The 14,111-nt window shown below is 42.4% G+C and overlaps 1 protein-coding gene across 3 annotated transcripts in view; it reads left to right on the top strand.

The window, feature by feature from the left end:
* blm (BLM RecQ like helicase) overlaps positions 1-13,754 on the top strand; it is a 60,095-nt gene extending 46,341 nt beyond the window's left edge. For all 3 annotated transcript variants that reach the window (XM_072565354.1, XM_072565356.1, XM_072565355.1), the window contains exons 16-22: positions 23-213; positions 310-457; positions 2,874-3,073; positions 3,564-3,759; positions 6,238-6,360; positions 7,960-8,164; positions 12,430-13,754. In XM_072565354.1, the coding sequence (XP_072421455.1) occupies positions 23-213; positions 310-457; positions 2,874-3,073; positions 3,564-3,759; positions 6,238-6,360; positions 7,960-8,164; positions 12,430-12,577 (1,211 nt within the window). In that variant the 3' untranslated portion in view covers positions 12,578-13,754. The remainder of the gene's footprint in view (positions 1-22; positions 214-309; positions 458-2,873; positions 3,074-3,563; positions 3,760-6,237; positions 6,361-7,959; positions 8,165-12,429) is intronic.
* Positions 13,755-14,111: the final 357 nt, after the last annotated feature.

Raw genomic sequence — 14,111 nt, 5'->3', positions numbered from 1 at the left:
AAAAGTGCCCTGTATTCTACAGTGGAGAAGGATGGGAACCAATTCACCAAACAGACCCACTTCAATAATTTATATAACATGGTCCATTATTGTGAGAATGTGGTGGAGTGCCGCAGGATACAGCTGCTGGCATACTTTGGGGAAAATGGCTTTAATTCCCAGTTTTGCAAAGAACACCCAGAAGTAGCTTGTGACAACTGCCTCCGGAAGAAAGTAAGTTCAGTTGAAATGCTAGTTACACTGTTCCTATCCTGAAATGCGAATTAGTTACTTTTTAAAGAAATAACCTTCTTGTCTCCTTTTTGGTAGAATTACAAGACCAGGAATGTCACGGGCGAAGTGAAGAACATTGTGCAATTTGTTCAGAAGCATTGTGCTAGTGCCAATGGACGGATACACAGTGCAAGCCAGCCATCCAGCAGGCTCACTTTGAACATGCTCGTTGATATCTTCCTCGGTGAGTGTAGATCATTTACAGGGACTCAAGAACAGGAAGCTCTCTGCTTCCTGACTGTTTGAGGATGTCAGGGTGGAGAGAGGATATTTGAGCACTAAATGATAAGCTAAGGTGGCATCATATAGACTCTTGTAATGTTAATCCGCAATGAACTTTCCTTTTAACAAAGACCGCTGCAGCACAGGAACAGGCCATTTGGCCCTCCACGCCTGTGCTGACCTATTTTGCCCTTCCATATTAAAACTTACAGGATCTGCAACCCTCTGATCCCTTTCTGTTAGTCCAGGTGCTTCTTGAATGCTGCTATCCCACCTTGCTCTCAATGTGGCTGCATATTTCCCTTGCTGAATTTGTTTGTTTGTTCTCACTCATGTTTAAGTGCTGTTCCACCGTCTCATCTTATCACTACCTCGAGATAACCTGAGTACTTTATAGCTGATGGATTGGTTTAAATTGCCACCCATGTTAGTGTGTGGGGAAATGCAGCAGCCGCTTGTTCCACACATGGTTTCCAATAGAAGGACCAGAATGACTCCGTAATCTGTTGAGTGGTGTTGGTCAGAGCCCTCTGCCCTCACCAAGCTGTGGGATCTGAGATACCAGCATGATCCTCCATGTGTTTGCAGATGTTGGGGAGAGGTTGATGGTGGTGAGGTGTGAGATACAAGATACCAGCCGTGTTTATTAAAGCAATTACCCATTGTCAGTGAAATGGATTATCTGGCTGTAATGTTTGTTGCTGTTTGCGAGAGGCTGCTGAACTTACAAGTTGCTATTTTCCCTATGTAACAACACTAACTTAATTTCAAAGTTATTTTATTGGCTGCAAAATGTGCAATGAACCTAAAGGTGTTGTATAAATGCAAATTCTCTTCTTCATAATGCATCAATTATTGGGCCGCCAATTATGTCGTGGGCAGCACGGTGGCACAGTGGTTAGCACTGCTGCCTCACAGCGCCAGAGACCCGGGTTCAATTCCCGCCTCAGGCGACTGACTGTGTGGAGTTTGCACATTCTCCCCATGTCTGCGTGGGTTTCCTCCGGGTGCTCCGGTTTCCTCCCACAGTCCAAAGATGTGCACGTCAGGTGAATTGGCCATATTAAATTGCCCGTAGTGTTAGGTAAAGGGGTAAATGTACGGGAATGGGTGGGTTACGCTTCAGCGGGTCGGTGTGGACTTGTTGGGTTGAAATATTAACTTTCAAACCTCTTTCTGCCTGGAGGTCAGTGTTGAGTGGAGTCCCGCAGGTCTCTGTTCTTGGGCCTCTGCTCTTTGTAGTTTTTATGAATGACTTGGATGAGGAGGTTGAGGGGTGGGTTAGTAAATTTGCAGATGACACAAAGGTTGGCGGTGTTGTCGATAGTATAGAGAGCTATTGTAGGCTGCAGCGCGACATAGACAGGATGCAGAGCTTGGCTGAGAAATGGCAGATGGAGTTCAACCTGGTTAAGTGAGAGGTGATGTATTTTGGAAGGTCGAACTCGAATGCTGAATATTAGTTTAAAGACAGGGTTCTTGGCAGTGTGGAGGAACAGAGGGATCTGGATGTGCAAGTACATAGATCCCTCAAATTTGCCATCCAAGTAATTGGGTTGTTAAGAAAGCATATGGTGTTTTGGCTTTCATTAACAGGGGGATTGAGTTTAAGAGCCGCAAAGGTTTTGCTACAGGTCCACAAGTCCCTGGTGAGACCACACTTGGAATATTGTGTCCAGTTCTGGTCACCCTACTATAGGAAAGATACAGAGGCTTTGGATAGGGTGCAAAGAAGGTTTCCCAGGATGCTGCCTGGACTGGAGGGCTTGCCTTATGAAGAGAGGTCGAATAAGCTCAGACTTCTCTTTCTGGTGAGAAGGAGGAAGAGAGGTGACCTGATCGAGGTGTACAAGGTAATGAGAGGAACAGATAGTCAATAGCCAGAGACTTTTCCCCAGGGCAGGATTGATGGGTACAAGGGGTCATAGTTTTAAGATATTAGGAGGAAGGTATAGAGGGGACATCAGAGGTAGATTCTTTACGCAGAGAGTTGTGAATGCATGGAATGCGTTGCCAGCTGTGGTGGTGGAAGTGAAGTCATTGGGGACATTTAAGCGACTGCTGGACAGGCACATGGATAGCAGTGAATTGAGGGGTGTGTAGGTTAGGTTATTTTATTTTAGATTAGGATTAAACCTTGGCACATCATTGTGGGCCAAAGGGCCTGTTCTGTGCTGTACTTTTCTATGTTCTATGTTTGTCAAAAACTCCATGTGGGGTTGTAGTTCTGTACTATGTGGGCATCCCCTTCCTTTCCCTGAATCTGCAACACTGTTGGATCTTTTCAAGATACGTGGTCAGTTGTAAATTCTTTCTCTAAGGCTCTGTGTGAATTTATTCTCACAAAGATGCTCAAAGCTGACTGAACTTCCCACTAGGTTGCAAGAATGCCAGGATCCAATCTGGTATCTTTGGAACAGGAGCTGCCTATTCCCGTCACAATGTAGAACGATTGTTTCGAAAGTTGGTGCTGGATAGAATTCTGCGTGAGGATCTGTACATCACAGCCAATGACCAAGCAGTTGCTTATGTGACTGCTGGAGAGAAAGCTCAGCAAGTTCTGAAGGGCTTGCACCAGGTACATTAATTTTTATCTTAATTCATATATTTGGTCTGCTGTGTTGACACTTAACGTTCTCATATATGTTTGGCCACCTGATTATGTCCAAAGAGGTAATGTAGAACACAGGGACGGGTCCTTTGGCCCACGATATTGTGCTGATCTTGATGCCAACTGAAACTAATCCCTTCTGCATCACCTTGGTCCATATCCCTCCATTCCTTGTATATTCATGTGCTTATCTAAAAGTCCCTTTAATGCCCTCATTGCACCTGCCTCCATCACCATCCCTGGTAGTGCGTCCCACACTCCTATCACTCTGTGTAAAAAAAAAAAACTTACCCCCACATCTCCTTTGAACTTGCCCCCTCTCACCTTAAATGCATGCCCCCCCCCCCCCCCCCCCCCACCCCCCAGTATTAGACATTTCTGCTCTAATTTATTGACTAAAGAGTCTTGACACGATGTGACGCTGGTTAACTGCGAGGAATTTATACTCTAATTGTAGGTGGACTTTCAGGAGACTGATAATGCCAGCAGCATCAGGAAACAGAGGAATTCGATGGCAAAGAATGTTTCTAAACGGGAGGAGATGGTTAAGCAATGCCTTACTGATCTCACAGAGCTTTGCAAGAAACTGGGCAAAACCTTTGGTGTCCATTACTTTAACATTTTTAACACTGCCACCATCAAAAGGATTGCAGGTAAATTTGAAAAACTAATAACTGACGTGACTCATTAGAAAAAGCAAAGATTCCTCTTTTTGTGATTCCGATATTACGAACTTTGAGCAGGATTTCACTGCCACCTGGAAATATATTGTGGCCTGTAAATCTCTTGCTATTCAGTGCAATTCATGATGTGAGGGTTCTCGTGAAAGAAAAAGAAAAGTTTGTATTTATCTGATATCTTTCACCACCTCAGTTTGTGACAAAGCACTCTAACAGCCAGTGAAGCACATCTTGAAGTCTTGTCACTGTCCTATGGCAACCAATTAAACACATCTAGTTCCTATGCAAAGGAATGTGTTAACAAGCCTGAAAGCAGCATTGATTGTGGAGTGTACAAGGTTGCCAGGGCACCAGGGAGAACTCCCCTAACTTCATGATTAGTACCTCAGGATCCTTTCCAGCTCCCTGATTGAGCAAGTTCCTCAGTGAGACAGCTATGGTTCAGGAGATATCATTGTCAACTCAGAGTCGAGAGTTTTAGGTTCAAGTCCCAAACCAAGCTGACACAACAATGCAGCACTGAGGGAATACTTTCTGGTAAGATCTCAAACCAAGGTGCTGTCTGCCTTCTCCAATTCCATGGCAGTGTTTCAAAGTGAAGCAGCTGCAGCAGTTATCCCTACTGTCCTAACCAGAATCAGTATCATGATGGCCTGATCATTATCACATTGCTCTTGTAGAGGCTTGCTATGTACACTTTGGTTGCTGTATTTGTTACATTACAATAGTGACTGTGTTTCAAAGTATTTTAGTGGCTGTACAACACTTTGGGATGTTCTGTGACTGTGAAAAATGCTACACAAATGTGCATTTTCTTAGGATTATCTAGGATCGTGATTCTATCTTCTCTACCTACCATACCCTTCTCCACACTAATGCAAAATATTCGCTTAATCTCTCCCCATCTCCTGACTCTCCACACATAGGCTGCCTTGTTGATCTTTCAGAAGCCCTATTCTCTCCCTAGTTACCCTTTTGTCCTTGATGTGTTTGTAAAAACCCTTTGGATTCTCCTTAACCCTATTTGCCAAAGTTATCTCATGTCCCCTTTTTGCCCTCCTGATTTCCCCCTTAAGTATACTCTTACTGTCTTTATACTCTTCTGAGGATTCGGTCGATCTATCCTGTCTATACCTGACATACGCTTCCTTCTTTTTCTTAACCAAATCCTCAATTCTCTCGTCATCCAGCATTCCCTATACCTACCAGTCTTCCCTTTCACCCTCACAGGAATATACTGTTTCTGGACTCTTGTTATCTCATTTGAAGGCTTCCCGTTTTCCAGCCGTCCCTTTGTCTGCGAACATCTGCCCCCAATCAGCTTTTGAAGGTCCTTGCCTAATACCGTCAAAATTAATCTTACTCCAATTTAGAACTTCAAATTTTAGATCCGGTCTATCCTTTTCCATCACTATTTTAAAGCTAACAGAATTGTGGTCGTTGGCCTCAAAGTGCTCTCCCACTGACACCTCAGTCACCTGCCCTCCCTTATTTCCCAAGAGTAGGTCAAGTTTTGCACCTTCTCTAATAGGAATATCCACATACTGAATCAGAAACTTTTCTATGTACACTTAACAAATTCCTCTACATCTAAGCTCCTAACACTATGGCAGTCCCAGTCTATGTTTGAAAAGTTAAAATCCCCTACCATAACCACCCTATTATTCTTTCAGATAACTTTCAGGGAAATCTGCTGTCCAGGTCTCATCTCCAGACCCATGGCAATGTGAATCTTGACTGTTAACTGCCCTTTGTAATGGCCTAGGAAACTGCTGAATTCAAGGTCGATTAGTGATGGGTAACCAATGCTGGCCTTGCCAGTGATGCCTCATTGTGTGAAATGACAAATACAAAGTGGGACTATCTGCCTGGACTTTGTGGTCAAGGCTGTTCTGTTGTCACGATAATCAGTGTCTTCAGAGATAGTGAGATGGTAATGACAGTCAGCAATTTGAATACCCTTCAACTCAATGTAAAAACCCTTCACTTTCATATTTCTCTGAATGTTGGTTGAATATTCATCATGCACTCAACAACTTGTATTTTATGACCGGGCAGAGCCTGTGTGTAACATTGATCTGAATGATTAGTTTGCTCTTATGCAGCTTCACAAAACATCAGTCAAACCTTCTGTTTATTTTTGCAAAAGTAAATGGCTAAGTTGAAGCTGCAAAGAAACAAAAGAAAAAAATAATTGGAACAAAGTTATCAATAGTTGAGATCCTGACAGGAAAGTGTGTAGTTCCTGTTTCCAAGCAATTAGTTCAGCACAAAGGTCCCAGTTGCTTTTGAGGTTCTCAGTATTTAGGCTGGATTTGAAGCACAATCAGGTCAGCCATGATCTGATTGAATGGCAGAGCAAACCTGGAGACCCAAATAGCCTACTCCTGCCCCTAATTCCTGTGTCCATACATGGAAAGGATGTTAACATGTTAGATGTGTTTTCTGCAGAGTCACTGTCATCGGACCCTGAAGTCCTTCTGCAGATTGACGGAGTCACCGAGGACAAATTGGATAAATATGGAGGTGAACTTATCGAAGTTCTCCAGAAGTACTCTGAATGGCAGTTGCCAGGTAAAGGGTAGTCTCTCCCACTTATGTGTAAAGAATCTTCAATAGAAGTAAGATGCCTTTCTTAACCCATCCCCAAGTGTACTTGAGCGCTAAAGTAATTTCAGTGCGGCTGAGGTTTTATTTGGAGAGGAATAATAAGGTTTCATACTGCTTCACTAATCACGTTCTCAATGCTACAAAGGACTCCACTTATATATACGCAACTTCACAGAAAGTCACAATGCAGCGTGCCAAGGCTGTTTAAAAACACCGCAATACAAACACACTAATGTATTTATTGAGGGGTACAACTGAAAGCAGGGACATTGTGTTTTATCATACTGAGCATCCAGTCTGGGCTGTAAAAGCACTGTGCGTGTCTGTGCACCCTAAGGAGAGAGCTCACCACCTTCACCAGGACAATTAGGAATAAATGCTGACTCAGTCAATGACTCTCCCATTCCATCAATGAATAAAAAGGTGCAAAATGCTAGAGATTCACAAGGATGAGGCAAAGATATAAGGTTATACCAATCATGAAAAACTAAACAGGCCATATTCCTTTCTCAGCTTGATTTGATTTTATCATTGTATTCAATCCTGTTACAATCTCAATGTAGAAAAATGATTTCCACCCGTGGAGGCATCTAAAACCAGGGATCATGCATAAAAGCTAGTCACTAATAAATCCAATAAGCTATTCACGAGAATCTTATTCAACTACAGAGTGATGAGAATGTAGACCTCGCTACCACTGAATAATTGAAACAAATAGAATTAATAAACATAAAGAAGATACGAACCTAAAGCACTGCGGATGCTGGAAATCAGAAACAAACACAGGAAGCGCTGGAAAGACCTCAGCAGGTCTGGCAGCATCTGTGGAGAGAAATCACAGTTCAGTGGACCCAAAACGTTAACTCTGTGTTTCTCTTCACAGATGCTGCCAAACTGTTGAGCTTTTCTAGCAATTTCTGGTTTTGTTTCTGAAGGAGATAAGACTGTGTAGAAAGATAAGTTGAATGTCTCACTTGTCTCCCTTCCAGCAAGCATCACAATAACCTGCATTTATTAAACTCGTTTCATGTAGTGAAACATCCCAAGGTGCTTCATGGAAATGTCAACAGTCAAATACAATTGGGATTTTTGGGTGGGTGACCAAAAGTTTGGTCAAAGAGGTCACTTTTAAGATGGCTCTTAAATGAGCTGAGAGGTCCTTGAACCTAAGTAGCTGAAGGTCATGGCAATAATTAAAATTGGAGATGTGCGAGAGACCAGAATTCGAGAATTGCGGAGATTTTTTTTTGAAAGGGCTGAAAGATGTCACAAAGATAGGGTAAGGCTATGGGGTTGGCATTTGTAGATAAGGATGAGAATATTCAAAGTTGAGGCATTACCAAACTGGGAGCCTGTGTAGCCCAGTGAATACTTGGGAGACTGGTGATGATAGGTGAATGGGGGTTGGTACAGGTTCATATCCAGGCAGCAGAGTTTTGGATCAGCTTGAATTTATAGAGGATCAGAGATTGAGCTCCTCCTATTGTGAGTGGAAGAGATTATGTCGGTGATGTTCACTCTGTAAATGTCTTTCCCCTTTCCTATTTCCCAATCCGTTTACAGAGGAGGAAGCATTTGAAGCTAGAACTTCTGACAGTTGGATAGACTGTGGAAAATCTCAGGAGGAGGAGGAGGAGCAGTGCGAGGAAACCTCTGTGTACTTCAATAAAAGCAAAAATACCAACAACAGAAAACGGAAAAAAGGATCCTATTACAGAAGGACAAAGAAAAGGAAAACTGGGTACAATAACCAGCAGTCTTCAAAAAGGTTCGCATCCAATTTCAGATCATTATTCCTCACTTCACAACCTAGTTCTGCTGTTAAATATAAGTGTCTTATCACCTGTGTGTGTGTGTGTGTGTGTGTGATACCATTATCTGTTTGAAGTACATTTAAAGTCATGCACAGGATCAGAAAAAGGACAGGTTTGGGAATCTTGAATCAAGACCACATCAGTTGTTGTTAAAAGTGGTTCAATATTTGTGTGAGGGAGTGTGGTTCTGAGGACTCTTGTGTTCTATGATTTTGGTGAAAAATAACACAAGATTTCATGCTGCAACAGCCTTAACGAGGGGTAATGGAAGATTGTGTCCAGTTGGGATGTGAATTGCCAGCGAGTCCATGAGAATGCAACGTGTAGGGATAAAGAAGGAAATGTGATCAAAACCAAACAAAAGAGGAAGGAAACAAAACATGTCGAGCAAGATGGAAGCAGAGGTCATGGTCAGACATTGGTGAACTTCCTTATATGGTAGAAAGCTGTAGAAAGATGGAACACCGTCCCTTTCAACTCTGCCTCTACTCAACTCAATATTGGGATCAATAACGACCATAATCTCTCCCTCCAATCTTATTCCAATGACACAAGGATGAGACATTTAAAATGGAGGTGCTGCCAGATAGTGAGCCGGGGGAGGTCAGTGAGTGTGGATGGTGAAGGCAGGGAGGAATGGGTGACTGGGACTAGATCCGAATTAGGATAGTGACAGCACGTTTTGAATGAGCTCAGGTTTGTAGGGGTTAGTGTTAGGAATGAATTTGCACAGTGAGTAATTCCGTGCTGAAGTCTTAACTGAGCAGTAAATATCCCCATTCCAAAGTAGTGTGTTCAGGGACTAAGGTTCCTGAGCAATGGGAGGTTCGTTCAGAGGTTCAGGACATCCTAAGTCCAACATTCCCAGCTGAAACCTGGGCCTGCCAATAAATCCCTTCTCATAAACTCCAGACTCCTCCTGTTGACAAGTCCATTGTGGTTCTGTGAGGAATTCCTTTGCTTCAGATCCTGGTTTGCTAACCATCTCAACAAACTGCTTCGATTGCATGATCCCTTCCAGGGTCTGTCTCTAACTGTAAAGGGTAAAGGTTCAATCATAAAACACCCAGGTATTGTCAGATGGTGCATGTCAACACATCATGTGTGACCCAGGTAAATCAGAGTGCTCTGAGATTGATAAACTATCCGTGATTCCAACCCAAACTGGCAATGTGTCAACTGAAGAAATTCCATCACTTGTAACCTCTGACACATAAAATCTTACCAATGAAAATGCCTGGGGCTGTGGAGTTTGAAGATTTGTTGATGGATTTTAAAAAACGGAATGCCAAAGAAAATATCATTAATGTCAGGAAAAGATATCTGTGCGTCAGGAACTAAACCAAAAGTACGGCAGACATGTGATCTCAAGTCAATCACAGCTGGTGAAAGCTATTCTCCGTATCGAGTTTATTGACTAGAGAATCCCCACCTGGGCGTTTATTCTACGTGTGTTTGAAAATATTTTGACTCTCAATCATCAGGACAAGTGCAAGAACATCAAATTTGAATGTTCCTCCAGTGACTGTGAGTGAAAATCCTGGATCTCCCTCCTAACAGAGTGGGGGGGGGGGGTGTACTCACACTAAACAGATTGCAGAGGTTCAAGAAGGCAACTCACCCCCACCTCCTCAAGGGGCAACTAGGGATGGGCAATAAATACTGGGCCCAGCCAGTGACACCCATATCCCCTGAATGAATTAAAGGAAAGCAATTTATCGAGCAGTAAAATGCTGCAGATGTTGGAAATTTAAATTGAGATTTTACAAAACAACTGGATAGAGTTCTAGGGAGAGAGGAACAGAATGATCATTTCAGGACAGTAACTGTTAATCAGAATGAAAGAGAAATTGAAATTAAAGAGTTTTTAAGCTGGTGAATTGGGGAAGGGGCAGGAAGATCAAAGCAGAAAGGCTGTCATAGGGTGGAGGGCAGGAGCAATTATGATCATTAGTCATAGGAGCAATACAAGGCCATTCAGCCCATCAAGTCTGTCTGCCATTCAATGAAATCACTACTTCTGTTATGTTTTTGAACTTTTGTGTTGTTTGGATTTTCTGTGCTGAGTGTTCTGGAGCCACAGGAAGTCTATTCACATTTGAATCTGAACTCAACTCCCAAAGATTGTGTTTAAAGTCCTCCTGGTCATTCATTCCCATTGCCTCAAAACTGAAATGGCCGCATGTTTAAAAACTCAAACTTTTGCCACGTAACCCTTATTGCTTTCTTTTTCTCATCCCTCTCTTTCCAAACTTATTCCCACTCTGGTAACTCGGCCACTTCACCTAGAGAAGTAGTATGAACAGGGTATATTTTACAAACAAACCACAAGATCGTAATTGCTGTTTTCATATTGCTAGGCACAGGGGCTGTCCCCTCTGCTTCCAGCTGATGAAGGCGCAAACCTGGTGTACTCTAATCTGTATTGTACCAAAGCAGACACTGGAGGGAGCCATTTCACAACATTCTGAATTTGAAAGTGCTTTAGAGTAGCACCATCCACAGGAAAAACATACATTTCCAGGGATGGGCAAGAAATGCTGGCCAGACCCCCCCCCCGCCACTCCGTGCCCACATCATGTGAATGAATAAAGAAAATTAAAATCTACTGCACATTATTATGTTCTCAACAGTCAGATCTGGACAGGACTCCGTAAGGAAGACATTGTTGGCCTTCGAGGGATTCACCAGAATGATACCAAAACTAAACAGGCTTAAATAGTGAGGGCTGGTCCCAAAGGCCAGGCTTTTAGACTCTCCAGGATAGAAAGTTGAGGGGTGATTGGGTGGAGATGTTTAAGATGGTTGAAGGATTGCATAGAGTATACAGAGAGAGAGTATTTCCTCTGGTGCTGGCAGGGGGAGGGCAGATTGAGGGATTGCATGAAAATGTTAGAGCCAGCCTGTTCTGGGTGATGTCAGGAAGTACCTCCTCACACGTGGGAGCTGAGGTCTGGATATTTTCATCAAAAAAGTTGTCTTCCACTGCAGATTATTTGGACATGTAAAAAACGATTGATAAATCTTTGCTAAACAAGTGTATAATGGCAGTTGAACTGAGTGAGGATGTAAATCAGTCATCATCTCATTGATATCTCGGTAATACAGGCTCAAGGGGCTGGGTGGTCTCTTCCTGCTCCTCCTCAGCTTGACGCAGCGAAACACCGTTAAAACACAGAATCAGTAACTGCAATCAAACACTGAACAGACCCTTCAGTCACCATGTCTGCACGTTGTCTGTATCCCTCTATTCCCTGGCTCTTCATGTATCTGTCTAAATGTCCTCAGTACTAATGCTCAGACAGTGCAGCATTCCATAAGAAATAGGAGTGGAAGTAAGGCTGTTTGGCCCATCGAGTTCACTCTGCCATCCACTCATGGCTGATGGGCATTTCAATGCCACTGACCCACACTCTCCCCATATCCCTTAATTCATTGTGAGATCAAGAATTTATCAATCTATGCCTTGAAGGCATTTAACATCCCGCCTCCACTGTGCTCCGTGGCAATGAATACCCTTTACACCGATCCTCCAACAGTGTAACTGTCCCTTAGTATGGACCCGAAAGTGCCACACTTCTTCACTGAAATTCCAGTACTGGAGCACCCTTTCAATACTGACTCTGACAGTGCAGTGCTTCCTGAGTACTGACCTTCCGTTGGCACGGGACTCCGTACTGACACTCCAACAGTACAGCTCTGGGAGAGAAGTGAGCAGAGTTGGAGGTGTATTGCTGTGTGGTGTGGAAGGATTGTGTCAATGGTTAAATGCATGTGGTTGTCTATGGATGTGTTTACCTGTGTATGTGGGAGGTGAATGTGTTTATGTAGATGTATGTTATGTAGGGGGTGAGTGTGTGTAGGGGTATGTGTAAGTAGGTGTGTGTATACAGTTATGTGGGGGAGGGTGAGTGTGTGTAGGTGTGTCGGTGTATGTTATGTGGGGGGGGGTGAATGTTTGTGTTGTGTGTGTGTTTGTGTGTTATGAATAACTTGTGATTTTGTGCAAGGATCCTATGTTTTTCAGGATGTGAGCAGAATTCCTCGCTCCCCTTGAATAATGCTTTAGATATTTTCCATCCACCTCTGTAACCTTACAGTGCATCACCTAAACATTATCTGGACAATGTTTTATTTTATTTGTTTTGGAATATATTTGTCAGTTCTGTAGATGTAAGGCAGGTCTATGTAATAATTGTTCTAATTTATTTTATTGTAGCTCTAACACAAAATTTGCAACAACTTCAAAACATTCCAACCCCAGGCCAGCCACAGGCAACAGGCGCCCAGGGGTAATGCCGTTACCTGTTCCTCGCAGCAACATCAGCCAACGGCCCTTCCTCAAACCATCATACTCATTTAGCTGACCTTTGCTGTGACCTCTGGGATGTGTGCAGTCTTTGAGACATTTCTGCGATCTCAGCTGATGGATGTTTCTTGGGCGTCGTTTGAAAAGGAAATTAAATCCGAAGCATTTTGTCGAATTTTGAATTCTAAGACAGCTGACCGAGGCGGGGAAAAGATGTTTCAGATTTAAGGTGCTCTTCACTGCTGACTTCAACCTGTGTCATTGTACTGAATGAAGTCTTGCTGCATTCTGTATGGAAGCCAGGAGGAATCTTGAGTGATCTCCCAGTTGCATTGCTGCTGCAGTGATCAGTATCCCAATCTACGTTACATTGGCACTGAGACCATAATACAGGTTGCAACATTTTATTTAGAAAAGGAATTAATTTCGAAGATATGTTGGGTCCACAGAATATTTGCCTTTGTGGGACCAGGCTGGAATTCTTGTACAGTAAAATACTGTCTTTGCACTCACTAGATACCTGATCTTCATAAAGTTACTTTATTGAATAGATCTGTTCTTCTGACAGTTTGTAATTACACTTTGGATAAATTCAGCAATCTGCTTAGATCAATTTGTTGCTAAAACCTGTTTTTTTAAACATTGCACGTAACTGCATTTCATCTTAAATATACATAAACTATTCTCAAACTATATTTCAGTCTTGAAGCTTGGTTTACATATTTTACAGAAATTGCATTTCTGCTGCAAACTTCAATGAGATTTTGTGTTTTAGTTTGATTTTGAATATAATAATTTTCCCTAATCTTCAGTCCTCAACTGGAAGCATATTCTGGAACTTCACTCTCATTTAACATCTCAAACCCTATTACTTCATCATGTTTGCAGGACCTTGTGTCCATGGCTGAACTATGTGACTGCTGTAACTGTTGCAGGCTAATGGGCTAATGAGTTAATTTGCCTCCCCTCGTATATTGTCACGCACTGCTCTCCTCTGGTCTTCCCACGTCCACCTCACCCAGAAAACTGCACGATGAGAAATCCATTCTTTGATCTGTCATTCTATATGGTGCCAGTGTATATCTATTTCATTAATGTAATGTATTACAGTTTGCAAGAAGGCATTTTGTGTTTTAAATTATGCAATAAATATAAGGTTTCATTTTTTTCCAGTCCTGCGGACTGTGTTTAAACAATAAAGGACCTCTGGGCACTAGTGGCTAGTTGCAAAAGTTGATGAAGTTTGTCTTAGAGTTTTACTGTACTTGTATTTACTATTTTGTACATCATTGTACACACCTTGTGATAGATATTTTGTGTCCGTAGAGATTAATACCCAATGATGCACATGCCTCACTTATTCTGTACATACTTTTCAGTTGATTCTCTGCTTTTAAAAAGTAAAGGGTTGATGTGGATTATAGAGTGAATTTTGATTGACAGGAACAGTGTTATTTCAATCTCTTGCTGTTGCAGTTTATTCATAAGCTGGGTGAAACATTGTTTTAATTTTTTTGTAGACAAATTGAGTTTAATTTACAATGATATTTATAGGTCGCAAAATATATCTTTCTGACTGGGTTTCTGTATTT

The sequence above is a fragment of the Chiloscyllium punctatum genome, chromosome 48 (assembly GCF_047496795.1).
Source record: "Chiloscyllium punctatum isolate Juve2018m chromosome 48, sChiPun1.3, whole genome shotgun sequence".
NCBI classification, from domain to species: Eukaryota; Metazoa; Chordata; class Chondrichthyes; order Orectolobiformes; family Hemiscylliidae; genus Chiloscyllium; species Chiloscyllium punctatum.
The sequence above is the reverse complement of the archived record's forward strand: the minus strand, read 5'-3'. Positions and strand labels throughout refer to the sequence as shown.